Source organism: Emys orbicularis, chromosome 14 (assembly GCF_028017835.1).
Source record: "Emys orbicularis isolate rEmyOrb1 chromosome 14, rEmyOrb1.hap1, whole genome shotgun sequence".
In the NCBI taxonomy this organism is placed as follows: domain Eukaryota; kingdom Metazoa; phylum Chordata; order Testudines; family Emydidae; genus Emys; species Emys orbicularis.
In genome coordinates this window covers 37,747,696-37,763,256 of record NC_088696.1, presented here as the reverse complement: position 1 = coordinate 37,763,256, position 15,561 = coordinate 37,747,696, and the positions used below count along the sequence as shown (strand labels likewise).

Here is a 15,561-nt window from a genome sequence, read left to right as displayed (position 1 = left end):
GTTACACGGGACGGGGTATCTACAGGGCTGCCTCGTTTTAGCACAGGCTGGCAGGGCTACACCCCTCCCACCCTTAATACACAGCCACTAAATATTGCATTGCCTCTAAGCTACGGTAGCAACCTGCCCAATCTACCTGTTTGGCAGAGCCAGCCTTGTTGGGAGACGTCCGTGTTGAGAAGTTCCTTTCTTTTACCTCCCCGGGTCGGCCAATGGCCCCCGTTTCCTCTGGGGCGCTCTCAGCTGCAGCAATGCTGAAATCCCATTGACAGGAGGCTAGCCAGAGACAATCAGTTGGTCACATGACCTCCTCCTTGTAAGAGACATTGTGCTTCTAGCTGATGGTGGGGGACCCAGGTTTCATTTCCACTAGATGCCCCAGAGCCTCAAGGAGCCAATGCTGGCAGAGGGCTGGAGTGCAGCCCAAGGCCCCTTTCAGTCTTCTTTGTAGCTCCTCCCTCCCCCCATGGTGCCAGTGGGTCACTTCCTGAGAATAATTAGTGAACCCCTGGGCATGTGGAAGTTGGTTTTAATATGCTGAAATCAAATCAAAGCAATTGATTTTCTAGTTCTGCTATTTATTGAATACCTTTCAGAAGGGCTATCTTTTTATTGCAGTACCAACGCTGGGGTGTCCTCGCTTGGGTGGTTTTTAAAGCGTAAGGTACTGTCTCTTGGGGATGGGGAGACCCTGTGGACTATCACCTGTAAATACTCTTGTTTTCTGGTTGTGCGTGTAGATGATGAGTAAGACGACGAAGACCTTTCAGACAGATCTGCTGGAAAAGTCCTGGCACACAAGCCCAGCGACTGTCCAAACTGCCCTGTTGCAAGCCCCACTAAATTCAGTGCCCTTTTCCCACGACACTTGTTTAGAGTGCCAGGAACCAGCCAGGTTCAAGTCTAGACCACATACTCTGTGGTACAGTGGATCAGATGAGCTTAATGGATGTACGTCCTCACGGATGAGGTGTAACCTGCTATCATTTCCTAGCCTAAATGCCTATCTGGGTTCCCTGGTTATTAGCTCTTGTTTTAGGCACTAGGGTCAAATGCTTTTGTTCAGGCTCCAGGAGCAGACCAAGTCCTCAGCTGTGGTTCTAATGGAAGTACACAGAGTCTCTGGCCCTGTGCCTTTAAAACATCGCTGCAGAGAGACACTGTCAACTTTGAAAAGTGTTTGTAAGACTAGAGCCGAAGTGCTGGGCTATCCCACGCCGACAGGCCCTGCCCTGAGGTTTGGAGGTGTGGAGCTGCTGAATGCTGGGACAGGTGAAAGCTTGAGCAGGAACTAGGCTGCCTCAGGAATTTGATGCACAGATGCGTTAAGCCAGGCAAGAGGGGACATAGCAGTTATTGCCAAAAATGTTGTGTTTTTTAAAGGAACTGCTCAATCAATAAACAAACTTTACTCACCCTTCCTGTTTGTCTACTAACTCCAAACACGGAACAGGGTGCAAGGAGGGATACATAAGAATAATGGTGCAGTGAAGACAAAGATACTGATTATCAGGGAATGCTTCCTAACATCTGAAACACTCCAAGACTGAATTAGATCCAAGGCCGCAGTGTGTCAAAGGTCACTCCACAGGCCATTTCATGGGAGCGTCAATGAAGCCTTAAAGCAGAGTATTGGCGGAGAGGGGGCCGTCTTTTCCAGAGTGAGTGATCTTCACTTAGCTCCTCTTTCTTTAACCGTTATGTAATCCTCTATCCATCACTGTAGTGATTCAAATGATCCTAAACCCCTCCCCAGACTGACCCAAACAGGGTGAATGTTGCTCCCAGCTGTCCTGCAGCTCATTATATGCTCTCCCGGCTCTTCAGAACAGACGCTGGGGGGTAATTTTCAAATTTTCAGAAGTACACGAGCAAGACAAGTGCACAAGTCCCACTGAAAGGCGTTGGTACTTGCATTCCTAAACCCAGTAGGAGCTCACTTCATCAGACAAGGGCTTAGAACAGTCTGGCAGGCGCCCAGGCTGGGCTGTTTGCAAGCAAGGGAAGGGGCGGAATCCCCAGGTGGTTAAGGCAATGGGTGGATTTTCACCCCACCGGGAAAACATGCTGCCTCTTCTTTTCACAGGGCAAGGAGCTACTAAGTGGGGCACGGGGCTCTTACTGGAAGATTCTCTGCACCTTGAAGTCTTTAAATCATGATTTGAGGGCTTCAATGGCTCAGACATAGGTTTGATACAGGAGTGGGTGGGTAAGATTCTGTGGCCTGCGTTATGCAGGTCAGACTAGATGATCATAATGGTGCCTTCTGACCTTAAAGTCTATCCCCTGCCCTGGCTTGGTTATCCAGGGCATGCCGCAGCAAAGCATCAGGGGAAAGCTACACTTCAGGCCTGGACATGGAGGCAGTGTTGCCCAGCCAAGACCCCTGCACCACACATTTGTGGTGTGACCAGAGCAAGTGGCTCTCTGCCTGTTTCCATCTCTATTGATCCTGGCCGCTGCGCTCGGAATGCCCCTCCTCCCTGACTGGAGTAATTAAACACAGATCACTGTCTGCCTCAGCCTGCCCACAGACAGCCAATGGCATTTCTTTAGACTCTCATCTTTAAAGTCCTGCTGGGTGACAGTGGTGGGGGGAGGCCAGGAGTGTCTGGGGGAATTTCAGCCTTGGCACCTGTAGTGACGGTTTGATAGGTGTTGATCTCCCGGCACTGTCCAGGTGTGACGCTGGCTGAATCAGAGGGGTTATCAGTGACAGGCACCCAGCTACCCTGTTCCCCATACAGGGTACATACTGCTCACGTACAGCACACCCCCGAGGAGTCTACATCCAGCTAAGCCTCCTTGGCACATAGGGTCTCTCTTGGAGCACTGCCTTCTGCAGCAGCCCAGCTCCCCAGCCCAGCTTCAGACAGACTCACCTTAGCCACAGATGCCGCGTTATATACGAGTGCCAGGGCTGGTTTCTATAGGAGATAATGTCAGGAGCAGCAGAAAGCAAAGAGAGCAGTCGGTCCTCCAAAGCAGACCTCATTCTGTGAATGTCTGGTGGCGAGAACTGATGGCTGGGACCTCTCCTCCCACAGCCTCAGACAAGCTTTCAGGGACGGCTGAACGTAGGAAAAAGGCTTTATTCAGCGTGGTAACAAACAGGATACAGCTGTGCAACTGAGCTGAGATACATGCTTCCAAATCCCAACCGACGGATGGCCAGAGTCCAGTGACAACAGGCAAGAGATAGGGTCATTTACACAGATTCACCCCCCCACTCCCCATTACAATAATATACCACACCTGGGAGCGTCCCTGCACTATGCTGGAAATCTCGCCCCTGCTTCCCCAGAGCAGCTTCCATGCTCTAAGGGGCGACTGATGGGAAGCCGTCTCAATACACATCACATCCCCACCAGTTGAGTGCCAGAAAGGCCTGAAGGTTCAGCACACAAGGAGCAGGGCTGCACGTTCACTTGGCTACGATTAGCCCCACCCCAGGAAAAAAGCAGGTGGCTCCATGAACCGTGCGGCTCATCAGTGTGACTTGGTCACAACGGGAGATTCTGCAGGAAAGGGGCAGGGCTCAGTTTATAGTCAGGACATCACTCTGGATCTCGTGACTTAGCTGGGTCTGGAGGTCGCTCAGTTTCTTCTTCAGCCCGGACAGTGCCGAGAGGACGATGGTCTCCGGCCGCAGGGAGCCGCAGGACTCCACGTTGTAATAAAACCTGGGGGTATTGGAGGAGATTAAGATTCTTATACAGGAAGGCAAAGAACTGGAGATTTCTCTCTGTAATGTGTTTCCACCCTATTGTATTTCACTGCAGGGAGATCTCATTCTCAGCTCCTGGGAGTCTTGTTAGCCCTTCCTTTCCACCCACCTTTGCAACAGCAGCCGTAGATCCAAAATGACGGCTTGTAAGTTTACAGGCTACTGCATATCGCTCAGAGAGCTTCCACGACGAATTTCTGTACCTGCTCACAATTGCTATGCAGCGCCGAGCACAATGGGCTTGGATCTGACTGCGCTGGTGGCAGCTTTGGCCACTACTGCAATACAACTCACTAGCAGTCATTTCAGCACTGGAAATGGGGATACCAGTATGTCCCAGAATCTCAGCTCAAACTGCCCAGCTTCAAACACATTCATCGTAGACAAAGATGCAGCATTGTACTCAAGTGCCAGAGCAGAGAAGCCAGTGGAAGATGAACAAATGTCTCAATTTGAACATCAACGCGACAGCTCCGTACCACTCGCCCAACTCCCCAACAAGCCTTTGATGACATCAGGGTCTCCATATTCATTCTAGTCCTTCCCGATGCCTCCAGAGAAGCCTCATGTACACTGTGATGGGTTATACACACCCCGCCCTGTCTGGGGCAGGGTTAATCTGCCCTGCCCTGCTTCACCTGCAGGAGCAGTCAGGCATGGAGGGGGCAGTTAAAAGGAGAGAGCCAGCTCAGCTCAGAGGAGGCTGGGAAAGAGGCAGATCCCTTGTGCTAGCTCCTGAAGGACAGCCCAGCCTAGCTGAGGACCAGGATATAACCACACACTGGAGCCTCTCTGTGGGAAGAGTAGGCCTGGGGCAGGACTATTGTGTTTCCTTTGTTACCTGGGGCTACTGTGTTTATTGTTCTACCTGGGACAGGCTTGTGGTCTGAAGGGGATTACTGCAGTTGAGACTCCTCCTCCCCAGGAGATGAGAGCCCTCCACAAAGCTCTGCTGGTTTGTCCCGTCTTGGAGACCATGTAGTGATTTGTCATGAGCCCCAAAGCACCGTGGTCCCACCCAGCTGATCTGAGAGGAGAGGCTCACTGAGTCCCACTGAGTGATTCCCATTCTCTGGCAGGACAGGCTCTCTTGGAGGGAGAAGTCAGCCAGTCCTGGCTGCCATTTCACTACTCCATCAATGGGCCCTAACCTACTCTCCAGGAAACACCAGCTCCCGAGGCTGGCAAATTGTTCTGCAAAGTCACTGAACCCCACCAGAAAGGCCCAGACAACGGGCTGAGGCGCTTCTAGGTGGCGTTTGGAAATGCCCTCCTCCTTCCCCATGCGCTGCCGCAGAGAGCCAGCTCCTTACCGCTCTGGCTTTCCATTGGGGTCGTAGGGCGCCTGGGCCTCATCCTCGTCAATTTCGGAGTATTCGCTCTTTGGCCTAGGATCAAACACAGCAATTAAGGTTAGTGCTGAAACCCACCTCCCCACCGGCTCCTTCCCACCTTGGGCAGCAGTTTGGTCCCAGGAGTGGCCAACATTCAGCAGCTGAATGAACTGGGGCAGGAGGATGGCGTTAGTGTATTTAAGATTATAGAGAGGGAAGAGTCCAATGGCCAAAGCATGATACAGTCTGCCAATAGACATTAGCCAGCACGACTTTACATTGATGCTATACCTCAGTGGCTCTCAACCTTTCCAGACGACTGTACCCCTTTCAGGAGTCTGATTTGTCTTGCGTTCCCCAAATTTAACCTCACTTCAAAACTACTTGCTCACAAAATCAGACATAAAAATACAAGTGTCACAGCACGCTATTACTGAAAAATTGCTTACTGTTATTTCTACCATAATTATAAAATCAATTGGAATATAAATACTGTACTTATATTTAAGTGGGCAGTCTATAGAGCAGTATAAACAATTCACTGTCTGTATGAAATTTTAGTTTATGCTGACTTCGCTAGTGCTTTTTATGTAGCCTGTTGTAAAACTAGACAAATATCTAGATGAGTTGATGTACCCCCTGGAAGAGCTCTGACTACCCCCAGGAGCATACATACCCCTGGTTGAGAACCACTGCTATACTTTCTTAACTAAAGACCTATGTGTGTTTCCCAACCTGGGGGACAAGCCTGCCGTTGGAGAAGGGGGTGCCAGGCTAGTTCAGGGCTTGGCACAGGAGAGGATCAAAGAGGATGGGGAAAGGACCCCAGCTTCACTTCCTGCCTCCTACCCTCAGACTGCAAACAAGCTACCATGTTTGCAAGATGTCTCATTAAAAGCCACCCAATCTTCCCGGCGCATCTGTGGGGGCAGCTCACAAGTACAGGGCCGCAGGCAGCAGTCTGCCAGTCCAAGTGCCTCTTCTCTGTTCCCCTGGCACTCAGCTGAGCCTTGGATGGCACCAATGGTCACTCCTCACCTGCAGCAGCAGGTAGCCTTCTAGTGCGGATGTGTGTAGGAGGGAGGAGGGTGTCAGGAAGGGGAGTAGGGGAAAATGTCTGCAAAGAATATGGAGAAGGGGTGTGTGTGTGTGGAGTACTAAGATAAAAGGAACAGAAAAATGGAGAGAGAGGAGCAACTGTGTCAGCACATGGCATTAGGACTAGGAGAGGGGTGTGTGTGTGTGTGTGGGGGGGGGGGGGGGGTCCCATTGGCCAATTCACACCATGGGCAGCTCCAAGAAAATAACTGGGAACCACTGTTCTATTCAAATACACACACTATTTCATCGTTGCTCTGCCTAAGGGCGAGCTGGCATTTTCATTCCAAACCCCTATTTTCAGTTGCTTACCAAATTCTTACACGTTACCTCTGGGGCTAGAACTTGACCAGCTATTGGAAATGATGTGAAATGAAATTAAATCGAGTTTGTAGTGAACACGTGTTTGACTAAGAATATTTAGAAGGGGAGACACTAAGCTGTCAAACTAAGGATCACCCAGGCCTAATACTACGGGAATATCTCAAGCTGAAAGTAGCATTAACCACCCAGATGATCACCTTTACTGGAGGGACAATACAGATGCTATGGGAATCCTAACTTTAAGTAATCTCATGACTTGTGGTTTTAATTTCTCAGCCACAGTGTTGCATTAATGTAGTCTCTTGTACTGAATACAGAATATTTTCTCTTGGTTGTGATCACAGGTGCCACTCAACCAATGCTATTCTCAAACCAGAACATACCATTCCTCCGGCTTGGGGTAAACTGTGTGCCTCAATGCATTGTCTGGATCGTACTCAAAGGCTACCCCTGCTGTAGGGTTCCACTTGGCATGCTCCTTGCCAAACCCCTTCTTGGCATAGGCTCGCAGTCTCAGCTCCTGGCCTTTCCGTAACTTGACAATGAGGATATCTGAGAAGAACACACACTGAGTCAAATGGGGTGGGAGAGTGGCTGCAAAGGAGAAATCCTCGCATGGTAGCACGCTTGCATTTGAGTGATGAGTGAGTGGGGAACTATTCATGTAGAGGGAAATCGCCTTAGAAAGCGGAGCTCATTTACAATCTTAGAAGGGCTTATTCATGCCTGGATATCAGCCATGCAACTCCCACCGATGGAAAGACGGGAGCTGTACACGTGGCTGAGGGCATGATTTGGCCCTTAGACCACAGCAGATGGGGAGCAGCTGTTTTTGCATCTTTGCTGTAATACCCAGTTATAACCGTGAGAGAGAGAGGATCTCCTTTACCTCCCAAACAAACACTCTAACTCCAAAGTAGCAGTAAATGCAGGGTTCACATCTGTTTACTGGAACAAAAAGTTAACCCTGTGCACACTGGCATTTCCACACTGCCTGCTTTGCCTGTCAGTGCCACATCTGCAAATGCCCCAGGGTTAACTGACTAGTAATTTGGGGTATGGGTCAAAGAGGAAAATCGGTTTCTCTCTGCAGCCCTTCTATACAGTGACTCACTTACCATCCTGCTCCACATAGTCATTGGGGTCATTGTCTCTGCTCCGTGATGTCACCTGCATAGAACGAGCCACAGATGAGGTCATTGGGGGACCAACCCCTTCTCCCAACTTCAAACCCTGAGTCACCCACTAAACTAAGAGGACAGTCACTGCAAACAGACTTAGCCTGTAGTGAATTATTGAAGGCAGGACAAGAAATAATGGGCTTCATTTGCCACAAGGGAGATCTAGGTTAGATATTAGGAAAAACTTTCTAACTATAAGGATAGTTGAAAGTCTTGAATTGGCTTCCAAAGGAGATTGTGAAATTCCCATCGTCGGAGGATTTTTAGAACAGGTTGGACAAAAACCTGTCAGGGTTGGTGTAGGTTTACTTGGTCCTGCCTCAGCGCAAGAGGCAGGATTAGATGACTTCTCTTGGTCCCTTCCAGCCCGACATATCTAGGATTACAAATACGGGCCACCCTATTGAATTTTAGTGGATCAGCTTTGGACAGCCACACCTAGGCTGGTGATTTTATAGTGAGGAAGAGCCAGCCTATACATCTTTCCAACCAGCGTTCCCATATGATAGGATGACCGAGTGGTGCAGTCTGTGGGCCAAATGTGACCCCTGTGGTTCCATAACACTGCACAGAGTTGCTCTATCTTTAATATGGAGGCTTAGCCTGCAGGCAACAGATCCCAGCATGCAGTGCTCCATCATAATCAAAGTGGCCTGGCTGCTCAGAGGAAGGTTCGGCACAGTATTTTTTAAAAAGGAAAACATCTCCGATCTGCTCTACTTTGTGAAAACGAGGGGCAGCCTTCAGACTACTCCCCTGTGGTTAGGTATTTAGTTGTATTTTAAAGACTCGCCCCACCAAATCCCTTTGAATCCATTCTCCTGAGGCTCTCTTAACATCCTTCTCAGAGGCCTGTCAAGAGCCACATGGCTCTGATGCCTCATCTGAGATACCGCTGCTACCTAGCACTGCCGAGGGCCAACGAGCAAACTTGCAGGCAGCAGAATTTCTGCCAGGCCTTTGAAGGTTCTGAGAGCCCTTCCAAAGAGCCCCACAGCCATCATGATTTAAAGCACAAGTCTAGGTGATGCAACACTGAGGCTGTCTAGGAAGAACTTGGCAATGGATGATCGAAGAGTGCGTACTTGGAACGTGGAGGGGAAGATAGACAGAATACATGAAAGCCTTGTACGAGCTTGAGCTAGGATGCCTAAAATGTAAGGACGTCATATCTATCAGACAGGAGCCTTGCTCTTTCTGCTTAGAGAAAGGGTAGGGAAGAGACCTTAGAGACTGACTTGATCTTATACTGACCGGTATAACCCGGGGGTTGTTGGAGATGAGATCACGGGATGTCACGTGACGAGTCTGGTCTTCATTGCACCGGACATCCAGGGTAAACTCCACAGAACACTCTGGACAGAACTCATCACATGTACAATCCTAGGGAGCGGGGGTAAGAAACAGGTCAGGACCACTGTTCTCTGCCAATGAGAACGTGTAGCATCCCATGTCAGATCAGGCCATTCTCCCCACACAGCCCTCTCAACGAGAGCTTGGCGTATCTCTGAACTCACCCTGGAGTACTGCAGCTTATCCACAATGTCATCGCTGGTGAGTGGGATCAGACCTGAGGCGAGATGTTAGTTAGGGAGAGTGCAGAAAACACCATGAAATACATCTAAGTGATACCAAGGGACCGAACACCCCTCCAGTGGGACCACCAGAGAGGGACAAAGCTCCCGGCATCTCACCATCACAAAAGGTCCCATCAGTAGTTAGAGACAGAAAAAACCCAATAGGGTCAGTTTCCACACATCGTGTGGGCCAGTGTAAAATACGGTGTTGATGAAATTACTGTAAGGTGGGTGCGTGACTGGTTGAAAGACTGTACTCAGAATAGTTAGCAATGGTTCAGTGTCAAACTGGGACCTATCAAAGGGGTGGGGGAGCCCCAGCGGGGTTTGTCCTGGTCCAGTACTAGTCAATATTTTCATTTATGACTTTGCTGGAGCGGAAAGCATACTTACAAAATCTGCTTGTTGCCAGTACACCTCTACCCCGATATAACGCTGTCCTCGGGAGCCAAAAAAAATCTTACTGCGTTATAGGTGAAACCGCGTTATATTGAACTTGCTTTGATCCGCCGGAGCGCGCAGCCCCACCCCTCCGGAGCGCTGCTTTACCGCGTTATATCTGAATTCGTGTTATATTGGGTCGCGTTATATCGGGGTAGAGGTGTACTTTGGAAGACAGGATTAGAATTCAGAATGATCTTCATAAATTGAGATTCGGACTGAAATCAACAAGAGAAATTCAACACAGACCAGTGTAGTGCTCTGCACTCAGGAGGAAAAATCAAATGCACAAATACAAAATGGGAGCTGACTGGCTAGGCAACAGTACTGCTGAAAAGGATCTGGGGGTTATAGGCGATCACGAATGAGTCAACAGTGTGGTACTGCTGCAAATAAGGCGAATGTCACACTGGGATGTATTAACAGAGCATTGGATGTGAGACATGGGAGGTAATTGCTCCGTTCTGCTCAGCACTGGTGAGTACTGCTGGAGTACTGAGTCCAGTTTTGGGCTCTACACTTCAAGAAAGTTGTGGACAAATTGGAGTGGGTCCAGGGGAGAGCAACAGCAATGAAAAACGGTTTAGGAAACCTGACCTGTGAGGAAAGGTTGAAAGAACTGGGCATGATTAGTCAAGAGAAGACTAAGGGGGTGGGGGACATAAGTCTACAAATATGTCAAGGACGGTTATTAAGAAGATGGCAATCAACTGTTCTCCATAACTACCCAGGGTAGGATAAAAGGTAATCAGCTCAGTTTGCAGCCAGGGAGATTTAAGTTAAATATTAACTATCCTAGTTAGAAAGGATTTTCTAAGGACTGGAATAGGTTACCAAGGGAAGTTTTTAAGAACAGGCTCACAAACACTTGTGGTCTAGGTTTACTTGGTCCTGCCTCTGCACAAGGGGCTGGACTAGATGACCTCATGAGGTCCCTTTCAGCCCTATGATTCTAGGATTGTTCCCTACAATACATTCTAGACATACTTAGGGACCACAATGATTTTCCTCCTTTCTTTAAGATACTGGTTACTCACCCAATCTGTGTGCAATGAACTCATCATGGAGCACAGAGGAGTTAGCATCTATCTGGACCCAGTCTATGGCTTCAAACAGAACAGAAACAAGTAATCAAAGCTCTTGGCGGTAGAAAGAAACTGAGTTCATGGGGCCTGCACCCCCATGATGATATATGGTTTCAGAGAGGCTGAAAAGTTTTGATGGTCTTAGGTCCCATGTGCAAAACCTAATAAAAATAACTTAACTAAATGTTAAAGGCTCACGCACATTAGCAATTCATTTGCATACCTTTCCCCAAATACAAAGGGCACAGGGAAGTCTGGCACAGGTGAGAGGGTGGCTGGGAACCCAAGGAACAGTGACAACGGCAGCTGATTGAGTCTAAGGATATTCCTACATGGCAGTTTGGTGGGTGATTCCCAGCCCAGGTAGTACACGTGCTAGCTGTGCTTGAGCGACTGTGCTAAAAATCGCAGTGTGGTCACGGCAGCAGAGGTGACCACTCAGCCTAGTTGCCCAAGGGGATGCCTGGGACTGCACGCAGCTGGCTAGCCCAAGCCACGGCCTGTGCCACTGTGTCCCCGCTGCTATTTTTAGTGTGGTCGCTCAAGCAGACCTAGTACACGTATGACCACCCAAGCTGGGAATCCCCCTCTTCACTGCTGTGCAGATGTACCCCTACGGGATCTTCTTCAGGAACAGACAACAAAAGACTAAAGGAGGAGAAAATACCTATTATGGGAACTTCAGCTATAAACACTCTTCGGATGGAATTCGCTACCCTGTAACAGAGGAGAAAACCAGCATTGAGACACTGAGAAACACAAGTCATGAACATCAAAATGCATGTAATCCCGTGTGAGAGAGACAGACATGAGGAGTTACCCTGAGCTCAGCTAACATGAACTATACCCAAAGGAGAGCTCAGTATGAGGACAGGGACATTCAGGGTGTCTCTCTCTCTCTAGTCTGATACCACATCCACCATCATAGTATCCGAGGGAGAGTACGTCTACACTGCGGAGGCTGTACTGACACAGCTCCTCCACTGCTCTGAACGATGGTAGTCATGGCGATGCATTTGGTGGCACATCTGCATCTACACTAAGAGTTAGGTTGGCATAGCTACATTGATAAGGGGCGTGAGCTATGTCGACTTAACTTTCACGCATAGACCAGGCCTGAGTGTCTTAAGATACAAGGTTTGCCCCAAATAGACATGGCCAAAGTGCAGCCTGCCAAGACTAATGATACCTGCTCCCTGGATCCTTTTCATTCTCCATTCATCCACCGCTAGATTTGTTTGCCCACCAGCAAAGCTTTATTGATAAGAGTAAACCCAATGGGGCTCTATGCAGCTTTCACCACTCTGCTCCTAATGCCACTGCCCTTCGTTAATAGCGGGCAGTCTATAAACAGAGCCCGGAGCCTTCATCTGTGATCCCTGTTCTGACCACTCCTGATAAGAGGTTCAATCATACTCTTTCAAGTCTCCCCATAACAAGCCACCCCCAGGTTAATATGACTGGCAATTCCTGCTGAGGAGAGAGGCCCTAGTGGAAAAGTAGGACGTGCTAATGATTATCTGTGAAATTCTTACAGAGGTCACAATGCCATAAACTAAAGCGTACACAGTAATACAGTCACGGCCCCTTGTGCTCGGCAGAACATTGGAGCTAGATTCTCCAGCAAGGTCCCTGGATTGCGTGGAACTCTAGCGTGGCAGGCCGAAGATTAGTTTAATTTAAATTAAAAATGGAGAGTAATAAATTAAATATGAAAATATAATCTGAATCCTAGCTCCTACTTATGTGTGGAGGCCATTTATTTCACCTTTTCCCTATGTTTCACCATACCACAGACTTTTGTATTGATAATGCATCACAGACTTTTCTTTATCTGGAGGGGAGAGGTTAGAGGTTTTGGCAGCCAGGTAGGGATAGTTGGCCCTTTTGGCATCCTGGTAGGCATGGGAGGTCTTCTGGGTTTGTGGGATAAGCACATTATCTGTGTCTACTAAAACAACCAGCAGTGAAATGGCAGACAATGCTGACACTTAAATTCTGAACTGTAGGTTAACAGCTCCACTGAAATAAATGGGGCAGTTCACACCTCTCAGAGGTATGATTTCAGGCTGTCTACAGATTCACGCAGACAGTAACGGCTTGGGTCACATTTGTTTCATGTTTTTAAGGGATTCTTCACAAACAAAAACTAGAAATGTTATTTTTTAAAAGGAAAATAGATTCTGGAGTACAATTCTGTGGCAAAAATGAGGAGTGCACAGAGCCCTGAATATACTTAGCCAAGGATCATGCTAAACATCAAAATGTAAAGATGAAACATACTTGTGAATGAACCTTTAGAGCCAGGGCACAGATAGTTGGGGGACAGGGTTTGTTTACGGGGAGACATTTCTTTGTCTTCCCCCAGCCAAGGCACAGAAAGGTCAAGACCAAAGTAGCGGGCCCAATCTATGGAGCTGGAGAGTGGGAATTGTGGTGCCTGGATCATCCCAGTGTGGGTGGCATTTCTCCTTGTTTTGCCCCGCCCCCAGCAGTCCTTCAGCCTGGTCACCTGCCCCCAGGGCCCCAGCAGACAGGTCTGTGCCCCAGCATCATCCTACCATCTGGCAGCACACTGAGGGGAAGAGGGCACCATGCACTAGGGGGTCTCCTTCTCCCACCTAGTGGGGCACCCCTCAGGCATCTTAGAGCCAGGGGAGGACAGGAACCTAAGGCTGGAAGGTGGGCAGGGAAAAGCTCCGAGAGGGAAAGGAGTGGGTGGAACCTCAAGGTGCAGTGAAGCCCTTTGCCCTGTTCTCCCCAGGAGGAAGGGGGGGGGGGGGCAAGTGAGTGTGGGATGCGGCTCAGGCCCCTCTCACCTGTGGCGCAAGAGGATCAGGATCCTCCCCAAGGGAGGAGTGTCTCTCCCCCCCACCAGCCTTGCAGCTCTATGCAGCATAGCACCCCCTGGCCCTCCGCAGCCCTCCCACCATTCCCTGAGTGTCCCACTCCCCACAGCCCCCCCCGCTCCCTGCAGCCCCCCAACCATTCCCTGAGTGCCCCACTCCCCGCAGTCCCCCCAACCATTCCCTACAGCCCCCCCGCTCCCTAGAACCATTCCTTGAGTGCCCCACTCACCACAGCTCCCCTGCTCCCCACAGCTCTCCCAACCCCCTACAGCCCCCCCAACCATTCCCTGAGCACCCCACTCCCTGCAACCCTCCCAACCCCCTGCAGTCCCCCAACCATTCCGAGTGCCCCACTCCCCGCAGCCCTCCAACCCCCTGCAGCCCCCCCGCTCCCCTCCAACCATTCCCTGAGTGCCCCACTCCCTGCAGCCATCCCCCCACTCCCAGCAACCAGCCCCCCGCAGTCCCCCACCATTCCCTGAGCACCTCACTCCCCGCAGCCATTTTCCAACCCCCTGGAGCCCCTCCCGCTCCCCGCAGCCCTCCCACCATTCCAAGTGTCCCGCTCCCCCCCACTTCTTGCAGCCCTCCAATCCCCCGCAGCCCCCCACCATTCCCTGAGTGCCCCACTCCCCGCAGCCCCCCCGCTCCCCCACAACCATTCCCTGAGCGTTCACGCCCCGCAGCCCGCCCAACCCCCTCCAGTCCCCCAACCATTCCCTACAGCCCCCCCGCTCCCTAGAACCATTCCGAGTGCCCCTCACCGCAGCCCCCCGCTCCCCACAGCCCTCCCAAACCCCTGCAGCCCCCCCACCATTCCCTGAGTGCCCCATTCCCTGCAGCCCCCTGCAGCCCCCCAACCATTCCGAGTGCCCCACTCACCGCAGCCCCCCGCTCCCCACAGCCCCCCCACCATTCCCTGAGTGCCCCATTCCCTGCAGCCCCCCCACCATTCACTGAGCACTCTCACCCCCTGCAGCCCCCCCAACCATTCCCTGAGTGCCCCACTCACCGCAGCCCCCCGCTCCCCACAGCCCCCCCACCATTCACTGAGCACTCTCACCCCCTGCAGCCCCCCCAACCATTCCGAGTGCCCCACTCACCGCAGCCCCCCGCTCCCCACAGCCCCCCACCATTCCCTGAGCGCTCTCACCCCCCGCAGCCCCCCCAACCATTCCGAGTGCCCCACTCACCGCAGCCCCCCGCTCCCCACAGCCCCCCACCATTCCCTGAGCGCTCTCACCCCCCGCAGCCCCCCCAACCATTCCGAGTGCCCCACTCACCGCAGCCCCCCGCTCCCCACAGCCCCCCCACCATTCCCTGAGTGCCCCATTCCCTGCAGCCCCCCCACCATTCACTGAGCACTCTCACCCCCTGCAGCCCCCCCAACCATTCCGAGTGCCCCACTCCCCGCAGCCCCCCACCATTCCCTGAGTGCCCCACTCCCCGCAGCCCCCCCGCTCCCCGCAGTCCCCCCAACCATTCCCTACAGCCCCCCCGCTCCCTAGAACCATTCCTTGAGTGCCCCGCTCCCCACAGCCCCTCCCACCATTCCCTGAGCGCTCTCCCTGCCCGCAGCCCCCGCTCACGCCAGGTCCGTGTTCTCGATGATGAACTTGACGTTCTCGTCGGTGAGCTCGGTGATGCGCACCGTGGGCTGGTTCGCGTACGGCATGGCGGGCCCCGGGCCGCGGCCTGCTCCGCTCCGTCCCCAGCGCCGCCGCGCTCCGCCCCCGCCGGCCCGCGCCTGCCCCCCAGCGGCCGCGCGCCGCCCTGCGCCCCGGGAGGACCCGCACCGGCCAGACCCGCCCCGCTCCGCAGCTGTGCGGGGCCGCCCCCAGCCAGCCAGCGCCGGGCACCTCCCCCCGCCCCGCCCCCGGGGCTCGAGCAAGGGCGGGGCAGCCCTAGCACGGCCCGGGCCAGGACGGAGGATGCACCAGGCACC

At 51.9% G+C, this 15,561-nt stretch overlaps 1 protein-coding gene across 1 annotated transcript; it reads right to left on the bottom strand.

Annotated features, from left to right (window-relative positions):
* Positions 1–3,074: 3,074 nt before the first annotated feature.
* On the bottom strand, positions 3,075–15,334 carry POLR2C (RNA polymerase II subunit C). Its single transcript, XM_065416351.1, has 9 exons — positions 15,206–15,334; positions 11,435–11,484; positions 10,720–10,788; positions 9,182–9,234; positions 8,919–9,047; positions 7,602–7,653; positions 6,867–7,035; positions 5,041–5,115; positions 3,075–3,683 (listed from the first exon to the last, which is right to left on the bottom strand). The coding sequence occupies exons 1-9, from the start codon at positions 15,289–15,291 to the stop codon at positions 3,539–3,541; spliced, it is 828 nt and encodes a 275-aa protein (XP_065272423.1). The 5' UTR covers positions 15,292–15,334; the 3' UTR covers positions 3,075–3,538.
* Positions 15,335–15,561: the final 227 nt, after the last annotated feature.